The 21,213-nt window shown below is 48.0% G+C and overlaps 1 protein-coding gene across 2 annotated transcripts in view; it reads right to left on the bottom strand.

The window, feature by feature from the left end:
• The window catches only part of GDPD5 (glycerophosphodiester phosphodiesterase domain containing 5), a 141,449-nt gene that overhangs the window by 5,412 nt on the left and 114,824 nt on the right, over nt 1-21,213 (bottom strand). Inside the window, exons 13-15 of one of the 2 annotated variants that reach the window (XM_015418212.1) lie at nt 20,321-20,403; nt 6,362-6,474; nt 5,083-5,140 (exon numbers count right to left, since the gene is read on the bottom strand). In XM_015418212.1, the coding sequence (XP_015273698.1) occupies nt 5,127-5,140; nt 6,362-6,474; nt 20,321-20,403 (210 nt within the window). In that variant the 3' untranslated portion in view covers nt 5,083-5,126. The remainder of the gene's footprint in view (nt 1-5,082; nt 5,141-6,361; nt 6,475-20,320; nt 20,404-21,213) is intronic. The other variant, XM_015418211.1, reaches the window with a different exon arrangement.

Raw genomic sequence — 21,213 nt, 5'->3', positions numbered from 1 at the left:
CATCATTTGTACAAATAGAGAATTGGCCAAAAAGACTCACACAACCATTTTTAACTTTAAAAGGGGTAATTTCTCTGATATGAGGGGACACGTGGGGAGGAAACTGAAAGGAAAAGTAGAAAGGGTCAAAACAATTGGGGAAGCTTGGGATCTATTTAAAACTACGATCCTAGAAGCTCAAAAAATATATATTCCGCAGGTTAGGAAAGGCACAAACAGGTATAGGAAAAAGCCTGCATGGTTAACAAACAGAGTAATGGAGGCTGTAAAAAGTAAAAAGAATTCCTTTAAGCAGTGGAAAGCTAGTCACAGTGAGGCTGATAAAACGGAACACAGGCTATGGCAAATAAAATGCAAGTCTGAGGTCAGGCAGGCAAAAAGGGAATATGAGGAGCATATAGCAAAAAACGTAAAAACCAACAATAAAACTTTCTTCAAATACATTAGAAACAGGAAACCAGCCAGGGAGGCAGTGGGGCCCTTGGACGACCAAGGGGTAAAAGGAGTATTGAAGGATGATAGGGAAATGGCTGAGAAGCTAAATGCATTTTTTGCCTCCGTCTTCACTGTGGAAGATGAGAAGTGCTTGCCCACTCCAGAACCACTGATTTCAGGAGGGGTGTTGAAAGACCTGAGTCAGATTGAGGTGACGAGAGAGGAGGTCCTAAAACTGATAGACAACTTAAAAACTGATAAATCACCAGGCCCAGATGGCATACATCCGAGAGTTCTGAAAGAACTCAAATGTGAACTTGTAGATCTCCTGACAAAGATATGTAATCTTTCCTTAAAATCTGCCTCCATTCCTGAGGATTGGAAGGTAGCTAATGTCACTCCCATCTTTAAAAAGGGTTCCAGAGGAGATCCGGGAAATTACAGGCCAGTCAGTCTGACGTCGATACCGGGTAAATTGGTGGAAACCATTATTAAGGAAAGAATTAGTAGGCACATAGATGAACAAAACCTATTGAGGCAGACTCAGCACGGTTTCTGTAAGGGAAGATCTTGTCTCACTAACCTGTTAGTGTTCTTTGAGGGGGTGAACAAACATGTGGACAAGGGGGATCCAATAGATATTATTTACCTTGACTTCCAGAAAGCTTTTGATAAAGTTCCTCATCAAAGGCTCCTAAGTAAGCTCAAAAATCATGGGATAGAAGGACAAGTCCTTTTATGGATCAAAAACTGGCTAGTTCATAGAAAACAGAGAGTGAGTGTAGGTGGGCAATTTTCTCAGTGGAGGGTGGTAAGCAGTGGGGTACCGCAGGGATCAGTACTTGGTCCACTGCTTTTTAACTTGTTCATTAATGATTTGGAGATGGGAGTAAGCAGTGAAGTGGCTAAATTTGCGGATGATACAAAGTTGTTCAGGGTGGTGAAAACCAGTGAGGATTGTGAGGCACTCCAAGGGGATCTGTCAAGGATGGGCGAGTGGGCGTCAACATGGCAAATGGGGTTCAATGTGGCCAAGTGCAAGGTGATGCACATTGGAGCCAAAAATCCTAAATATAAATACACATTGATGGGGTCTGAACTGGCAGAGACTGAGCAAGAGAGAGATCTTGGAGTTGTAGTGGATAACTCACTGAAAATGTCGAGACAGTGTGTGACTGCAATAAAGAAGGCCAATGCTATGCTGGGGATTATTAGGAAGGGTATTGAAAACAGATCAGCCAATATAATAATGCCCCTATATAAATCAATGGTGAGACCTCATTTGGAATACTGTGTGCAGTTCTGGTCACCACACCTTAAAAAGGATATTATAGCTTTGGAAAAAGTGCAGAAAAGGGCAACTCGAATGATAAAAGGGTTGGAACACTTTCCCTATGAGGAAAGGTTAAAGCGCTTAGGGCTCTTTAGCTTGGAGAAAAGACGACTGAGGGGTGACATGATCGAGGTTTATAAGATTATGCATGGGAAAGAGCAGGTAAAGAAAGAGGTACTTTTCTCCCTTTCTCACAATACAAGAACTCGTGGGCACTCCATGAAACTGCAGAGCGGTCGGGTTAGAACGGATAAAAGGAAGTACTTCTTCACCCAAAGAGTGATTAACACTTGGAATTCACTGCCACAGGAAGTGGTGGGTGCTACAAGCATGGATGGCTTCAAAAGGGAATTAGATAAGCATATGGAGCAGAGGTCCATCAGTGGCTATTAGCCACAAGGTATAGCTAGGGGCTCTGGGGCAAGTGATGCTCTGTCTTCTTGGTGCTTGGGGGGGGTCAACAGTGGGAGGGCTTCTAATGTCCTGGCCCCACTGCTGGACCTCCTGATGGCACTGGTATTTCTGGCCACTGTGTGACACAGAGTGTTGGACTGGATGGGCCTTTGGCCTGATCCAACATTGGCGTCTCTTATGTTCTTATGTTCTCTTAAAGCCTCTGACAACCAGTTTCAGGTACAGCCAGGGATTGTCACAAATTGCTTTTACTGTGACTACATCCGCCCACCGTTGGACAATCAGTCACAAAGACTTCAGCTTGACCCACCGGACAACCCAGTTGCAAATGACTGCTTTGGTGCCGTATCCAGCGATGTGTGGATGCAGCCCAACTCAGCTATCTGTCCGTCAAGATCGATGCTGTCGATGCCGACCGGCAGTGGAGTCCCCCAAGTTCTCACACAGCCACCTTTCCAAGCTCTGCCGTTGGCAATGTCAGAAACTGAGCAAGGGCCTCCTATGGCGCGGTACGTGCCCCGTCTGCCATGGAGTAACGGTGGCGGGAAGTGCGGTCAAGGCACAGCTAACGTACGGGTGACCCCTCGTGGGGTATTCAAGGCAAGGGACGAACAGAGGTGCTTTGCTAGTGCTTGCTTTCGCCTGGCCTTCCTTGGTGGTCCCCAAGCACCAACCAGGGCTGACCGCTTCCAAGATCCAATGAGATCGGGCTAGCCTGGGCCATCATCCAGGTCAGGGCCCAAAGAGTGATGATCCAGGGCTCTTTTTGTGGCAGGAGCTCCTTTGCATATTAGGCGACACCCCCCCTAATGTAGCCAATCCTCCAAGAGCTTACAGAGCTCTTCTTACGGGGGCTACTGTAAGCTCTTGGAGGATTGGCTACATTAGGGGGGGTGTCGCCCAGGGCTCTTTTCGTAGCAGAAGCTCGTTTGCATATGAGGCGATACACCCCTAATGCAGCCAATCCTCCAAGAGCTTACAGAGCTCTTCTTACAGGGGCTATTTGTAAGCTCTTGGAGGATTGGCTACATTAGGGGTGTGTCGCCCAGGGCTCTTTTTGTAGCAGGAGCTCCTTTGCATATTAGGCAACACACCCCTAATGCAGCCAATCCTCCAAGAGTTTACAGAGCTCTTCTTACAGGGGCTACTGCAAGCTCTTGGAGGATTGGCTACATTAGGGGTCCAGGGCTCTTTTTGTAGCAGGAGCTCCTTTGCATATTAGGCGACACCCCTCCTAATGTAGCCAATCCTCCAAGAGCTTACAGAACTCTTCTTTCAGGGGCTACTGGAAGCTCTTGGAGGATTGGCTACATTAGGGGTGTGTCGCCCAGGGCTCTTTTTGTAGCAGGAGCTCCTTTGCATATTAGGCAACACACCCCTAATGTAGACAATCCTCCAAGAGCTTACAGAACTCTTCTTACTGGGGCTATGGTAAGCTCTTGGAGGACTGGCTGCACTAGAGGTGTGTCGCCTCATATGCAAAGGAGTTCCTGCTACAAACAGAGCCCTGGCCCTTTCCAAAGCAAAGGTGGCAACCAACGGTCCCTCTAAGCTGTGGAGTCCTGTGAGCAAAAATTCTACTTGGTGAGCTGCCGGCATTAAAGTTGTGAGCAGGCGATTTGGCCGCTGCATCAATCAGTTTGCTCTGGAGCCATCCCTTCCTGAGCTAGGACAATAATGTGTGAGCTGGAGGCTCAAAAACTGTGAGCTAGCTCACACTAACTCAGCTTGGGGGGAACACTGGTGGCAACCGCAAATGGGGTTTCCAGGAAGCGATCAAGTCTATTGATCCAAGGTCTTTACTATTCATGCACTGCCAGTGGACTCTTTAAAAAGGAGGAGGAGGAGGAGGAGGAGGAGGAGGAGACTGGATTTATATGGAAAACCTTAGGAAGAAGAAGAAGAAGAAGAGGAGGAGGAGGAGGAGGAGATTGGATTTATACCCCGCCCTTCACTACCCGAAGGAGTCTCAGAGCGGCTTACAAACTCCTTTCCCTTCCCCTCCCCACAACAGACACCCCGTGAGGTAGGTGGGGCTGAGAGGACTGCTCGTGAGAGAACAGCTCTGAGAGAACTTGTGACTGACCCAAGGTCACACCAGCAGCTGCACGCGGAGGAGTGGGGAATCAAACCTGGTTCTCCCAGATCAGAGTCCGTGCTCCTAACCACCATGCCAAACTGGCTCTCGGCAGCTCTTACCTTGCTGCAGTAGGAGGTCTGTGGTCATCATGTTGAGATGAAGGGAAAAAGTGAAGTGAAGAAGGGAAGAAGCCACAAAATTGTTTGAGGTTTAATTCGAGTCCAGTAGCACCTTAGAGACTAACGAGATTTTCAGGGTACGAACTTTCGAGAGTCAAAGCTTCGTCAGATAGGGATCTCTGTTCGTACTTGTATCTAACGAAGGGAGCGTTGACTCTTAAAAGCTCAGATCTCAAAAATCATGCCTGTCGCTGAGGGGCTCCTGGACTCGAACCTAACTTATCCCCCTTCAGATGCTAATCGCCTGCACCTGAGCATTTCTCCCTTGCTCGAATCTAGGAGACTGAATTTTGCATCGCACCTCTGTATCCTGGCTCCCTTCTTTGCAAACACCCCTCCCAACCTTCTGACTGGGATATAAAGACTTAGGGATCTCCATTCCTACTTGCATCTAACAAAGGGACTCTTGACTCACAAAAGCTCATACCCTGAAAACCTTGCTGGTCTCAAAGGCGCTACTGAACTCAAATACAGCTCTTCTACTGCAGATCAACACGGAATAGCTTGGGGTTAGTAAAAGTGTCCCGGAGAAGAGGAGCAGGCCAAGATCAACCCATAGCCAGAGAGGTGCAGCCGTTCCCAAGATCTGCCACCAGATGGGTTAAAGGGATGCCAGCGGTTCAATATCCTGGCGCTCTTACCTTGCTGCCGTAGGGAAACAAAGTGCCAAAGAGCATGGCGCCACCTAGTGGCTGAGACCTGCAAGACACAGTTCGAAAAGGCTGATCGGCACAGTCGGCGACGTGGCGGAGCTGCGTTCGGGTTCGCATTGGCAGAGGCCCCTTTGCGACTGCGGCTGGCTGAATGCCGGTGTGTGTTGCCACACGGTATCCAAACAGCCCTACACAACGGCCACCAGGATGGAAGCCTCCAGCTCGGACCTAGACGCTGCCAAGAACTCGCTGGGTGGCTTTTGACAGAGCTCTGCCGTTACCCTAGCTCACAGACCCTCGTATCAAAAGAAATGCTGCTAGTCCTTATGCTACCACTGGACCGTTATTATGCCAGGCTAATACAGCAACCGTTTTGTAATAGTCGTAAACCTCAGCCCGCCTCCTGCAATATTGTCTTGTAAGGTAGGATAAGAATTCAGAATGCCTGAAATGTGTGCTCACGGGTTGTCATTTTCCCCCCCTCCTGTGGATGGAGTTGCAGGCACCCAGGATACTTGCTGCGCGCACACTTTGGGTGTTGCACACATGGGTGTTTTTTATTTTTTAAAAAATCTCCCCTCCCTCTCCTTCTTTGGAGTTTTTAAAGCAGAGGCCATCAGATGGCAATGCTGATTCTGTGAACTCGGATCACGAGAAGGGAGGGCAGGAAGGGTTGCCTCGGTGCTTAGTTCTCGTGGCCCTTTCTGACACGCCCAGGATAGTGCCAATCATGAACTTTGGAGTCAGGAAGGAGTTTTCCTCCAGGCCAGACTTGGCCCAGGGATCCTGGAGTTGTTTTTTTTTTGGCCTTCTTCCAGGCATAGAGCGGGGGGGGGATGTCACTGGGGGAGTAGGGGGGTGAGATAGCTGTGAATTTCCTGCATTGCTCAAGGGGTTGGACTAGATGCCCCTTGGGGTCCCTTCCAGCTCTATGTTTCTATATGTCCTCTGAGAAGCTTGGGGCAGCATACATGGTTCTCCCCTGCTCCATTTTATCCTTCTATCAGCAACCCTGCAGGGTAGGGTTACGCTAAGACAGACTGACTGTCCCCCCAAGGTCAGTCAGTTTCTAGCAAGTTCGATCCGCTATACTACACCGGCACAAACATTGCCGAGAGAAACCCTAGCATGGACTTCTTTTAGTCTGTCCTGTCTGACCTTGCTGGGTTGTCCTTAGATTCTCACCCATTTGCACAATTTATTTCAGGGCAGGGAAAATTCTGTTCCCATTTCCTCCGCCCCAAACCACAAGAGCACCTGGTCTTACCTGAAAAGATCAGCTTCTCTTTCATGATGTTGACATCCCGGCTGGACCGGTGCACCGCCGCGCTCAGCATGATCTGCTCAGGGTTGTAGGTCCTGATGCTACCCAGGCGCCACCTGCAACGGAAACGCACAACGTCAAGAACTCCCCCCTGTGGTCCTTCTGGCGCCATTTCTACCCTCTGAGACGAGCGGTCGCCTGGCTGACCCACAGTCCACACTATGTGCCTTCCACTAGCTGGTACACACACGCACACACACACACACATCTTTGGCTTGCCATAGTAGATAGATCTTTGTCCTACAGTGACAGGGACACAGGACAGTCCCTAGGGCACCTCTAGACAGGACGCCAGCAAAGAAGACATCTTATATTCAGGAGTCATTTCCTGCAGGAGCGCACAGGAGTGGAGCTCCGGCAGTAAAGAGCCCAGGGGGCGGGCACATGCAACAAGCCCCACCCCCTGCTCCCAGCAGCCCTCAGTCAGAGCAAGAAGCAGCCAGGTAAGCTGCAGAGGCCCCCTGGTCCAAAACAGTCCAGTGGCACCTTTAAGACCAAGTTTTATTCAGGTACAGGCTCTCCCTCCTCTGCGAGGACAGATCTGCACGTTCCCCCCCCCCCAATAGCTAGCAATCCAAAACAGTCCAGTGGAGCCTGAGGGGGGGGGGTTGCCTTCTGACACACTTCCGGCGATGTCAGGGTGTGTGGCGTATGCAAATAAGTTATGCTAATGAGTTATGCTAATCAGCTCTTGCACCACTTTTTTCTACAAAATGACCCCTGCTTATATTTATTCATTTAATCCCCTGCCCGTCTCCCGAACGGGGACCCAAAACGGCTTACGTCAATGTCTTCTCCATTTTATCCTCAAGAGAAGAGGAGGAGGAGGAGATTGGATTTATAGCCCACCCTTCACTACCCGAAGGAGTCTCAGAGCGGTTTACAATCCCTTTCCCTTCCCCTCCCCACAACAATCACCCTGTGATTGGTTTTAACATAGTATTTGGTTTTAACATAGTATTTTAATGTTGTGCTTATTATCTATATGTATTTTGGAATTTTGTAAGCCGCCCTGAGCCGGCCTTGGCCGGGAGGGCGGGATAAAAGTTTAACAAACAAACAAATGAATAAATAAATAGGTGGGGCTGAGAGAGCTCCGAGAACTACTCTCGAGAGAACAGCTCTGAGAGAACTTGTGCCTGACCCAAGGTCACACCAGCAGCTGCATGTGGAGGACCCGGTTCTCCCAGATCAGAGTCTGCCAGTCCTAAACACTACACCGACGTGGCTCTCTGAGAGCACATGACTGGCCCAAGGGCATCCAGCATGTTTCCGTGGAAGAGTGGAGATTTTGAACTCCACCGCGCCGGAGTTCAATGTGAGAAGAAAAACATTGACACGGAGAGTCCTCCATCTTTCTGTGTTATACCTCTGAGGATGCCAGTCACAGCTGCTGGCGAAACGTCAGGTCCTACAGTGCCAAGACCACGGCCATACAGCCTGGAAAATCTACAGCAGCTAATGAACTCCGGCTGTGAAAGCCTTTGACAACAAGCACCGAGGCGATTCGTTCCCCGCAGAGACTGGGAAAGGAAACTTGGGAACGGATATTTGGCTGCCTTTTCTAGGGAGGGAGATTGCTGGGGAGGAACGTGAGTTGCTGGGCAACCACCAGCTCCTCCCTTCACTCCAAATCGGGACTCCCACCACCACGTCATTACTTTGTGCAGGACTTAAGCTTCAAACACCCGGGAACCTGCGTCGTTTCTGAATTAAACTGGGAGCCAGAGATAATCCCCCCCCCCCAAAAAAAATTGGTTCCCCTCAAGGAAGGGCATGCATTCTCCCAGCAACAGTTAAAAACAACTGTTCTGTATTGCCTCCTCCAACTCTTTGCCCCAGTCAAGGAATCCTCTGGGACAGGACCATGTTTTCCAGACGGGGGCAACGCCAGGGCTATTTTTGGGCAGGAACGGAGTTCCGGCTGGCTTCCAAGTTGGCCACGCCCAGCAGGAACTCATCAGCATAATAGGCCACACCCAACAGCAGGAACTCATTGGGATTGGCTACATTAGGGGTGTGTGGCCTAACATGCAAAGGAGTTCCTGCTACAAAAAAGCCCTGGGTTTGGACAACAAACAAGGTCAACAGAATAAGAAGCAAAAGGTGGGTGTGGCTGGATGAGCACACTTCTGGTAACATGAGGGTGTGGCCTAATATGCCAATGACCTGTGCTGTCAGGCGTGTGGCCTAATATACTAATGAGTTTCTGTTGTTGGGTGTGGCCTATTATGCTAATGAGTCCTTGTTGGGCTTTATCTACAAAAAAAGCCCTGGGCAACGCTATGAACACAGGCAAGATCATGACAGGGAAGGCAAGAAGGGATGAGTCCGTAATGCAGATTACCACTTTGGGGCGAGGGGTCCTGGAGGTTTTCAGCCTTCCTCCGGGCATAGGGGTAGTTGTGAATTTTCTGCATTGTCCAGGGGGTTGGACTAGATGACCCACGAGGTCCCTTCCGGCTCTATGATGCTATGCTCTTAGGATTCCCCCCACACACCTGAAAATCTTACTAAACCCTCCCTCCCTCGGGATGAAACGGTTGTTTGTATATCGGGGAGGGGAGGGCGAGAGAAATCAGTGCTGGGGAGAGCTTGGAGTGGCAGAGGGGGTTAATTTTTCAAGGCAGCACCCACAATGGAAAGGATACCGATACAAACCTCGAATAAAGACCCTTAACTCTGCCTCTCTTATTGTAATTTTTGGTACCCTGTGTTGAGAAATGGATCAATATTTGTGTTTTGTGGACTGAGACATGCTAACACACTACATGAACTGTGCGAACACATGTATACCCACAGGCATTGAGAAAGCTGCCTGCATTACCTATCGTGAGAGATTTCACATAGGGAACACTTGCCTGCATTTCATGTTAATGAGGTTTGCACACATTCAGCTCAAGAAGCCTTATGGGAAAGAGAAGCACTTGTTAGCCATTGTTAGCACAAACAATAACTAAAGAGAGGTAACCCCACCATTGCTGAGAGACTCGCTGTCACGCAATCCACGTCTGGATCTACATCTGAATTGCCATTTCCTGGCAGATGTCGCTTTGATGGCCTGAGAAAGCCATCTATCTGCACATCGAGAATCATGATGCTGAGAATTCCGTGAGCCTCGGCGTATAGCCATGCTGGCCACGTGACCACGGAAACATCTTCAGACAGCGCTGGCTCTTCGGCTTGGAAACGGCTTGGTTACCTTCCCACCGAAGCAGTACCTATTTATCTACTTGCAATGTCTTGCTTTCAAACTGCTCGGTTGGCAGGAGCTGGGGCAAGAGATGGGAGCTCACTCCGTCACGCGGCACTTGGGTCTCCAACTGCCGAACTACCGACCTTCTGGTCGGCAGTTCAGCATCTTAACCACTGAGCCACCGCAGTACGTATCATTTTTACTGGAATTTTGTAATGTGATCATCTGTATTTGGCATATGACCATTTATTGTCATTGGTTTGTCTTTGTATCTGACGTTAAATTTTCAATAAAATCCTTAATAATAAAAAAAAAGGCAGCGCACACTCTGTGAATGCATGATGCCTACACTTAACTCAAGGACAGGAGCCCAGTCCAATTTAAATCCAGGTAGAATGTGTCGTTCGGGTATTCTCCAGGTCCAAAACTATAGCTAAGGGAAGCGGTGATCCAGGCAGAACTCAACAGCAATTTGATACGTTGGAGACCAGTAAAATGCCCCCCCCCCCAAGGTGGTCTCATACAACTGCCCATTTAGAGACAACACAAGAAAATGAGACCATTCCCACCAGTTGGCTGCCCCGCCTCTTTGTGAAGATTCCCACAAAACAAAGGTAGATCCCACCGATGCTGCCTCTAAGCCAGTGGTGGCGAACCTATGGCATGGGTGCCAGAGGTGGCACTCAGAGCCCTCTCTGTGGGCACACGTGCCATCGCCCCAGCCAGGCCCAGACCATCATTAAAGTGTCGAATTCTCTGCCAAATAATTTTAAGTCAATGAAAGCATTTGGGATTGCTTTCCTTACTTTGTTTGGATCATCTTAAGTTAATGTATGAGTTGTTTTTTCTAAAGTAAAACCTCAGTATTCAGGTTAAATTGCCGTGTTGGCACTTTGCGATCAATAAGTGGGTTTTGGGTCGCAGTTTGGGCACTCTCGGTCTCTAAAAGGTTCGCCATCACTGCTCTAAGCTGTGGAGTCTTGAGAGCAAAAATCCCACTTTGTGAGCGACTGGCATTAAAGTTGTGAGCGAGCGATTTGGCTGCTGCATCAATACGTTTGCTCTGGAGCCCTCCTTCCTGAGCTGAGACAAAAACGTGTGAGCCGGAGGCTAAAAAAACTGCGAGCTAGGCTCACGCTAACTCAGCTTAGAGGGAACACTGGATCCCAACCCCAGAAACGTATTCAGGATGGTGAAAGCCAAGGCTGACTGTGAAGAGCTTTGAGAGGACCTCCACAAAATGGTGAGTGGCCGACGATGTGGCAAATGAAGTTCAGTGCTGGGAAGTGTACGCTGATGCGCATTAGGAGAAAAAAAATCACAACTTCAGGTACGGGCTATGGGGTCTGAGCTTGCTCCCGTAATTTAAGCCTCTTTAGAATCAGCTTTTGTCCTCGGCGGGCGGCAGAGAACAAAACTTTTCAACTTCAAAAGTGCCCATCGGTCAACCTATTTAAGACTCACACCCATTATTGGATTGTCTCAAAACACACACGCCACAAGCAGTGTTCCCTCTAAGCTGAGTTAGTGTGAACTAGCTCACAGTCTTTTAGCCTCCGGCTCACACATTTTTGTCTTAGCTCAGGAAGGAGGGCTCCAGAGCAAACTAATTTATGCAGTAGCCAAATCGCTCGCTCACAACTTTAATGCCAGTAGCTCACAAGGTAGAATCTTTGCTCACAAGATTCCACAGCTTAGAGGGAACACTGGCCACAAGTCCACAACTTAATTTTTGAGCTGCCGGCTGATGTCGACGGCCGCTCGGACGCCGCGGTTTGTGGTTTCCCGGCAGGCCTTTAGATTCCCGCACGGCCAGTACGTAAAGAAAACACGACTCTCTCACACACAAAAACACAGAATGAGAACTGACACCCAAATTCTCATGAAGATGGAAAATGTGGGCTTATATGCCTTTCAATTAAATAACTAAATCTATAACCCTAAACCACTCCTATTCACAGACACATTCAGATATAAATATCGAAACTACAAACAGACCGCCACAATTGTTTTTTTTTTAAAAACCTCTATCATAGTTCAAAGAGTAATAGCTAGAGTGGCTAACTTCAGCCTGGGAAATTCCTGGAGATTTCGAGGCACTGCCTGGGGAAGGCAGAGTTTGTGGAGGAGAGGAAATTCAGCCGGGATGTGATGCCACTCCAGGACTTCTGTTTCTCCTAGACTCTATGATATATCATGAAGCTGGCTCTCAAAAGCTGTCCTTTCCTCAGTAAGAAGCTGTCCTTTCCTCAGTAAAAAGAAGAAGAGTTGGATTTATATCCCACCCTTCACTCGCAGTCTGAGAGTGGCTCACAATCTCCTTTCCCTCCCCCTCCCCACAACAGACACCCTCTGAGGTAGGTGGGGCTGAGAGAGCTCTGACAGAAACTGCTCTTTTTCAAGAACAGCTCTTATCAGAACTATAACTTTCCCGAAGTCATCCAGCAGGTGCAAGTGGAGGAGTGGGGAATCAAACCCGGTTCTCCCAGATTAGAGTCCGCGCACTTAACCACTACACCAAACTGGCTCAGACTGCCAAGAACACATACAAGGCCCAGCCCCTAACTTTGACTTCCATCGCTTCGCCTAGCAGTCATTTAAGCAATCCAACATTACTCCGTCCACCAAGGAGCCAGACTTTTCAGCCAGAGAGGAACTTAAGGCCAAGCCGAGTCTGGCAAGCCATACCGGGTCAGTCGTAACCCTGGGCCTATGGCTGAAAAATGAGCCGCCTGAAGGCCTTGTGGAAGCCTCAGAGGCCTGGTGTAAATTTTGCAAGAGGCCTACATTTCCTAGCCACCCTCTGAGCCTTGTGATTGGACTGGGGGGGGGATGGCGGGAAAACAGGCACCAATCGCTGTGAAGGAGGCGGAGCTGTAACAGAGAGTATATAAGGCCCTACACAGAGGAAAAGGAGTTCACTCCCTGAAGCAGAGGGGAAGTAAGGTTGCTTGTGGAAGGAGCTGATCTGTTGCCTGTGGTGGGGTGAGTCCGGCCTACTGAGATCCGGTGTTGGAGCAGGAACTACAATAAGGCTGTTGTGTCAGGGAACTTTCTTGCTTTCCAGCTGGCGTCTTCCTTTGCAAGTTTTGCCCTCTATTAATTCTTCCCCATTTTAACAGTGTCTCCCAATGTAGGGTTGCCAACCTCCAGCTCGCAGCTGGAGAGCCCCTGGGATTCCCCACTCCTCCATGTTATCTTTATTTTGAATTTTTTTTTTATGTGTTGTCACTGGAGAATTGTGAAATACATATTGTGCTTGTCTGCTTTTTTCTAGAATCTAAGCGCGGTAGCGTACATCAAAAAATTGTATTAGAATTATCATTTTGAAATATCGGTGAGTTTATAAAATGTAAACTGCTCCTCTATATATTAGAGTAATTTTTATGTTTTTGGTTATTAAGCATGTTACACTCCATTGCAGCTTGCAGCACTTCATTCTAATGAAGAAATAATTACAGAATGACAAACCTGAAGAAGGACACGCAAACGGATAGTGTACTAGAGCTCCGTCGTTTGTCTGTAACTAGTACTGTATTACTCTGTATGGACTGCTAAGCTTTATATCGCATATTGTAGTGTTATTGTTGTAATTTTGTTAATGATTGAATTCTAAACATTGCCTATAAAAACCAACAAATATTGTTCAATTGTACACGGTGATTGACTGTTTTACTAGCTATTATACACCGTGGTCCTGTTTGTTGTAGTAGTTCTGATAAGAGCTGTTCTTGAAAAAAGAGCCGTTTTTGTCAGAGCTCTCTCAGCCCCACCTACCTCACAGGGTGTCTGTCGTGGGGAGGGGAGGGGAAAGGAGTTTGTAAACCAGTCTGAGACTCCTTTGGGTAGTGAAGGGTGGGGTATAAATCCAATCTCTTCTTCTTCGTCTTTTACCTCACAGGGTGTCTGTTGTGGGGAGGGGAAGGGAAAGGAGTTTGTGAGTCGCTCTGAGACTCCTTTGGGTAGTGGGCAATGTTCCCTCTAAGCTGAGTTAGTGTGAGCTAGCTCCCAGTTTTTTAGCCTCCGGCTCACACATTTTTGTCTTCGCTCAGAAAGGATGGCTCCAAAGCAAACTGATTTATGCAGTAGCCAACTCGGTCACTCACAACTTTAATGCCAGTAGCTCACAAAGCTGATTTTTTGCTCACAAGACTCCACAGCTTAGAGGGAACATTGGTAGTGGGTATAAATCCAATCTCTTCTCTTCTTCTTGTTGTTCATCCTGCCTGGGTTCTCCACGCCTCAAGTTCGAACATAAATCGGGGCAAGCGCCAACTAAAGAAGGAGCTGCCTGGAAGGCGGGGAGGGTGCTCTGGGCTCCTCTCTCGTCAAGCCCTAGAGCCAGTGTGGCAGCAGTCAGATAAGCCCCATGCCTGAAGGGGTAGGAGGAGGGGGGGCAGGAAGAGATCCCTGCAAGGGATGTTCCATTTGTGGCAAACCTGCCCTGCCCCACATCATTCCATGACAGGATCGGTTCCTATGTAACCCCCCCCCAGCCCGGAAAAAAAAACTAGTAAGGGCTTGGGGGTGGGGTTAGGCAACCAGGACGGGATAACATAACCCCCCACCACCACCACCATGCCTGCAAAAAATAATAATAATTCTTTGACAGTTTAGCAGTACGAGGTCCTGGCTTCTGCCCTTCCTGAGGAGACGTCGAGAAGACTGGCCCGTCGCGGGAGGGTAGGAAAGAGAGAGGGGTGAGGACAACATGCTGAAAAGCACAGGGATGCGCGGAAGCAGCTGGGATGAGGTGAGAGAAGGAAGGTGAAATCTGCTGAAGCTCTAGCCCACTACCCACCCACCATCAGCAGCCGGGGGGGGGGATTGGCAACAGTGCCCTCTCAGCATTCATCTTGGGGAACAGTTCTGTATGGAGGAGGAAATGGCTATACCCACATGTCATTTACACACACGTTTTGCCGCTTTGGGGGGAGGGGGAATTCTGCAAACAAAATAATAACCCACGTGCGCTAGGAAGCAGCAGGCAACTGGAAACTCCCCAAGTGCCTTCAAAAGCAGCGGTTCTTAAAGTTTAAGAACCCAAAGACCCCGATATGTTGATTAAACATTTTCACGGATTCCCCAAGCACCGCCCCCCTTTCCCACTCCACACGCCGGGCAGCCCTTTTGCAAAGCACGCGCGGCCAGAGGTATAAGCCCTGTGAAGCCTTCTGTCACGTCCCCCAAATGACACGATGAGACCTCGATTGGCTACAGCTTTAAAACATTTTCCTCCAATTTGCGCTTATTGTCTGCACGTGACCTACAAGGTTAGCTCTCAGAGGGGAGCTGATGAAGGTTGTAAGGTTACAACTCCTAAAGCCCTGACTCAAGTTCTAACCAATCTCACCCCTTATTTGGAAGGGACTTTGTATTTGAAAATATCCAGGGAATTCCTTTTTGCTAATAACTTCTAGATACAGGTTAACTGAGGGATCCCCACCGACGTGAGGCACGTGGGGCCAGGCCCGTAGCTACAGAGGGGCTTTGGGGGGCTCTGCCCCCTTTCGTAAAGGCACAGCCCCACATGAATTTCTCCTGTAAATGCTTTTTTCAATCATTTTAATACATTTTTAAAAAAGTTGTGTGCTCCTTTAAGCAGAGTGGGGAGCTGTAGTTGACTAATTCCCGCACTGAGCAAGGGGGTTGGAGTAGGTGACCTCTAGGATCCCTTCCAACTCTGTGTCAAGAAACTGGTCTCCTTTAAGAGAGTTTTCTTGCCCAAGTGTTAGCTTTCTTGACTAGAGATGTCGTCACCCCCCACCTGCCGGCTTGTGATCAGAATTGCTGCTTAGGCTGGCAGAAGTGATTAACTTGCAGCAGCTGAGAACTGTCCTCTCAAGTGGTTTTGTGGCAGCTCTCCCCATGATGTGAGAATTCCAAAGGTGCCCGCAGACTCAAAAAGGTTGGCGACCCCTGGGTTAACCCAACAGGGCGGGATGGGCCTGGCGAGAAAAGCTTTCGGAAGCTGCTCGTAGAAACAGAAAAACACCCTTCGAGCCTCAACCCTCGGCCTCGCAGGAGGGCATGTTCCTTCTAAAACCAAGTGGGCACCTCCTTGCCCACCTTTGTTAGATCAACATTGCACAAAATCTGAACTTCTGGTATTCAACTGGAAAACAGTCATTGGCTATTGTCGTCTATGGATGGAGAGCGGCATCTTCTTATCCTTACGCTGAAACGCTTCACATCGGAAAATAAGAGTGAAAATGAATTCGGTTTTACACTGGGAGTAACTTTGACGGCTGTGTTAGGATAAATCCTCTTTGGTGCTTACCAGCCAACCATGACTGATGGAGCAAAGGACAGTGGAACTCCAAGAGACAGTGTTAACTAGGCTACTCTGCAGCTGAAAGGTACGTGCCTACCAGTTGTTTGGCATCCAAGCCAACGTCAGAAGCTCTAGCTGTACTTTGGCTTGTGATGGCTCATTCACAGGTAAAATAAGCCTTTTGATATTGCTGCCATCAAGTGATCAATATGCATGTGTGAATTGGGCCTAAGTTTTTAGCAAGTTCGAGAAGGCAATGGGTACAAGGAGGGCTTAAAAAAAATAAGATAATGTTTTGAAGCACGTTTTTTTCGGAGCTGAAGTTGGAGGTACAAACTACTCTTGCACTGAATATTTTTTAAGGACCATAATGAGCTATCCTGAGACAATGGGAAACGGGGGCACACCTTCTCAGTGACTCATACAGAGTTGCAGCAGGACCCTTTCTCTGAAGGTGGACCTTTTTTACCCAGTCTCTGCATTGGACAGACTGACTGATCTAATCACACTGGGTGGAATGATAGCTGCCCATTGCTGGCTGGGACAAGGCAATACTAAAGAAGCGAACAGAGATACCATGGGCAGACTCCTCTGTGAGTGTGTGTTTTGGAATCCTAGGAGATTTCCTTTGAAAATTTTTGAATTGAGATGCTTTGGGGTATTTCCTTATCAGTTAAATTTAAGATGTGGGAAAAGTTAACAGAATATGTGACTCCGTTTGTAATGAGATTAATACAATTAAGACTAGATGTGTATTCAAGCTAGGGTTGCCAAATGGGGCTGGGGGGCGGGGAATCCCCAGCTTTGACGGCCTGATTTTTGATGCGAAAAAATCGGGCCCGGGGGAAACCCCACCCCCGCGTGCGTGTCACCCGGATGTGACGTTGCACGCTGGGGGCGGGCCTAGAGATGTAAAATTTCCGGAAATTTTGAAGCTCAGGAAAAAACCCGTTTTTTTTCCGGTTTTTTTCGGGGGGAAATGGAAATTTTCGGAAAAATTGAAAAAAATGCTACATTAGCATTTCTTTTGTCTTTTCTAGATTGAAAGTCATTCTGTTACTTTAGGAACATAAAAAATGACTATGGACATTTTTACTTGGCATGAAATTATCACAACTAGCATATTAAAAATATAGTGTACCCAAACAATTATTACAAACAGAATACCCACCCACATGCAAAAACAAAACTGAAACCTTTTTATTTGCTTCTGACAATCGCACCTCCTAAAGGAAGAAATGCATCTTGTTCTTGCATTGGAGAGTTCAGTTTGTAACCTAGGACTTGCTTGTCCTCAGTGCACAGAAATTAGATCAATCTGATACCATTATATATTTTAGAAATGATTTGGAAAATATTTGAACACCTTGTCTTAAAATATTTTATTTATCATGTTAAAATAAAACATTCCATAATCAATTTCTTTTCTTTTCTTTTCTTTTTTCATGGGGGCGGGCCACAGCCATTTGAGGGGAAAACTCTATGTGTTCCCCTGAAAGGGCCGTGGCCCCGCCCCCAGCGTGCGACGTCACATCCGGGTGACGCGCGCGCGCACCCCAGACGGCAGCCGGGAGCCCCCCGCTCCCGGCCGAAAACAATTTGGCAACCCTAATTCAAGCTGATTAGAAGATCTCCTCTCTTGGGTTTTTAGTCAGTAGTGGGTATCTTTTCTTTATCCCCTTAAATGTAGTCCCCTTCCTTATTTCTGTTACAGTTTGCAGTTTTAATAAAAATGCAATTAAAAATTCCCCATTGGGGAGCAAAAAAAAAAAAAGATTTCCATTTCTTGCAATACAACAGCAGTTGCCCTCAAGACACACTCATTTGAGAATTATGCTCGGATCCTCGCAAAAGACTACCTAACCCAATTTCCAGACCCACATGCACATTCTGTCCCATGAAGCTTTCAGCAATGAGACCCTCGAGTGGATTTCTTAGCCGCTGTAAGGAATCCATCCTACGGACAAGCCCAAATTCGCAGCAATGTGGTAAAAAGGAAAAATAAAAAAAAGAGAAGGAAGGTGGGATGAGGCATCAGAAATTACCTGATTATGTGATAGCTGTAAAGATATCAAGATGCAGCAGCAGAGAGAGAGAGAGAAAAGAGAAAGGGAGAGAGACAAAAAAGAGAGAGGAGGAACATGCAACGTCAGAGCAGTAAGAAAATAAACAAGGCAAGAAGGCACCAAGAGCCATAGTGGTACACAATTCTCCACCCTCTAGCAAAGTTAACAATGCGGAAGAGAGCAAAAGGCATTTCTGAACCAATGACACGGAAGGGGGTGGAGCCTAAAGCGGGCGTGGCCTGCCCCATCCCTTCGAACCCCGCCCTCTGCCCCACAGCAGGATATTGGCCTCGTAAACCTCCTAAACCTTTGCTAGAACGGCTGCGGGACTGGGAGGTTCACATTCTCTCCAGCAGCAGACTCCCCGATAGAACTGCCCTGTTACGATTCCCCTGATTTCACTCAAATCTGGCTCTCCTTTAGAAATGCTCATGTCCTTGCCTTGCGTGGTTGGGGACCTTCTCTTCTTTCAGGGACCCCCGCTAAGTCTGATCTCTGTTTGCACCTGAGCTGTTTCAACTCGCCAGTCCTGCTCACAGTGAACCTCTGGGCAAAATTGTTGGTGACCAGCATCCCGGACCTCTGACCATCTACCATTACCCTGTCCCACGTTCTTCACAGACTTTTAATCTCTCTGCTAACTGGGGTACCTGGAACTCCAAAACTGTTATTTCCTCCTGTCATGATCTGGGCTGTGCAACTAGAGGCCCAGGAGGCCCAGGAAGCCTGAGTAGCAGTGGGAGGAGGATAGGCCTACAACTCCCAGAAACCCCTGAGAGGTTTTGGCACCAAGTTTAGCCAATCACAGAGAAAGGGGACTTATAATAAAAGAGCTGATACAGAAGAAGAGTTGTTCTTTCTTCCAAGAGAGCAGGGCCAGAGGGAAGGCTGCTGCTGGGAGAGACCCTCACCCCGAGAGGAAGGGTGAGTAGACTGAGGTCCAACTGCGACAGTGAGCTAGGGACTGTGAGTCTAGTTGTGTTAAGGCATTTGGTTCCTTTTCTCTTCACCCACTTATTGCTATTGTTCTTGCACCTTGTTCGTTTCCCATATAGGGCTGACCTGCTATAAAAATAAACCTTTATCTTGCACCTTGTTCGTTTCCCATATAGGGTTGACCTCCTATAAAAATAAGCCTTTAATTTGTTGTTGACTCTGCCTGGTCCTCACGCATAGTATTCGGCCAAATAAGGGAGGTCTGAAGGTCTTGGGAGGGTGCTCTGGGCCTTCTCAAGGGAATCTAAAACCAGAGTGGTGGCAGCGTCAGGAGACACCCCACCTGAGCCACAACACCTCCCCTCCACCCAGGACTAAAGTGAGGGCTACTGGAACCTTCCCATACTTTAGAAGCCACAGGGAAGATAAAATGAGATCTAGTGCCAAAGGTGGACTAAAGCTGTACATTTCGTTACCCACTGTAACCCCTGAATCTCTCCTCCTCCGTAAACCTTCTGGAGGAGCCTCAAAGTCCTGGACACAAATTTCTGTCTCCACCCAGGAAAGGGATATCTTCAAAACCAATCCAAATATTTAAAACAAAAGGTAAGTGGTATAGCTCTTGGAGGACTGTTCCACTTCACAAAGCATGCACAGGGTTTCCTTTTAAACCCTTCTCATGTCAAAGCTCCCCCCCCATATACGGAAAACCGGTAAGTCAAGAAGGAGGTCTATGCTAAGAATCTGCCTTCTTGATATGTTAGTATTTCACATGTGGGGAGAGTATGAGAGACAGGAATTTTAAGAAAAAGATCTCCTTCCCAGAATAGGCATTTTGGAAGTGATACATCCCTTACACTTCTCTGCTCCTCTGGATGCATTCTCTGGGGTGAGTGTTCTGTTATCGGTGTGGCATTGCTATTGCCCTGCCCCGGCAGCCCCATAGCTAGGGATTTGGGGGGAGGGGGCCTTGGGGGGGAGCAGCTAATTAAATAAAAGTTAATCACATTAACTCAATCTAGGCCCAGCCCAGGAGTGAGGAGGCCCGGAAGAAACACTAGGGGGCCAGGCCCCGCGGGCCCCGCGTTAGCTACGGGCCTGCCTATGAGTCTTCCACAGTATTCTGGTAGCCCAAGAGTAAAGAACCCACATGGGAGAGGCAGAGACTCCTAAGAGCCTCTATGGAAAGATCGCAGCCCTGGCTATGGCCAATGATACATGATCCTTCCCACTTTACCGTGCCCTCCCCATGGGCTTTCTGCATTCTCTACCAGAGCAGCATGACGTGGAGCCACGAAGGAGTGATGACAGTGATTACCCTTGGACAGCTGTTTCCATGACCCCCTTCCGCATCCCCCTAGGCACAGTTGGGGCTGAATAACAAGGCTCACATAACAAAGGAGAGTTGACCTGCAGAGACAGCTACTTACTTCTGGAATATAAAAACGCCTACAATTACGGTAAATGAAATGAGATCGGCTGTTATCCAGATTAGATAGTACTCATCCAGAGGCTGGAAGACAAAAAGACAAAGATGCCCAGAGACCTTTGCGTTAGTACATCCATTGCAGGGATTATTTCTCCGTCTAAATTGGGGGGGAGGGGAGTTGTACTCACATTGCAGACTTGATTTCCTAAGCCCTCTTTCCCCCCCCAACTGTGCATCTGGAACAGCCAAATTCCAGAAGTTGGAATAATAAAACTGGTCAAACAAGAGACCAAATATGCTTATTTATACCAACTCCCAAATCTGGACTGTTGGGTGAAAAAAAACTATCATTTACTAGATGGGGGTGGACTATGGCCTGCTGGGGGAAACAGACAAGGGTCTGTTGAATTGCCCTCTGCCCTCGCTGAGGTGGGGCAAAAATGGATGGGAAGGGGAACTGAGCCATGCCCCAGAACTTAAGGAGGGATCAAAACCCCAATACAGGTGTGAGGGATTTTTTTAGGGGAGGATAACAATGGAAGGGATAACTTACAATTTAACCATTTCTACCGTTTGTTGCTAGAAGGAAAGAGAACCCTTTTTTCCATTCCCCATTAGATCAATCCCCCACGAACGGGAAAAGCCACAAAATCTAAGTATCCTCGTTAAGTCACGGACCCGCCAATTAAAATCATCCCCCCCCCAATGAATTTGAAATGTTGGTTGGATTCGTCTATGAAAGAAGACCAATGAAAAAGCCAGAGGCTCAACAAATCTCAGAAGAAGACCGAACCACTAGATGGCAACCAGAAACCACCAAATTCGTAATTCCAGGCAGGAAGGAGTTGTGGCAGCGGCATATTTGGATGATTGATGGATGAGGCCCAAATGGTG

The sequence above is a fragment of the Gekko japonicus genome, unplaced genomic scaffold (genome assembly GCF_001447785.1).
Source record: "Gekko japonicus isolate JY-2015 unplaced genomic scaffold, Gekko_japonicus_V1.1 scaffold2739, whole genome shotgun sequence".
NCBI classification, from domain to species: Eukaryota; Metazoa; Chordata; class Lepidosauria; order Squamata; family Gekkonidae; genus Gekko; species Gekko japonicus.
This window is presented reverse-complemented; position numbering and strand designations above follow the sequence as displayed.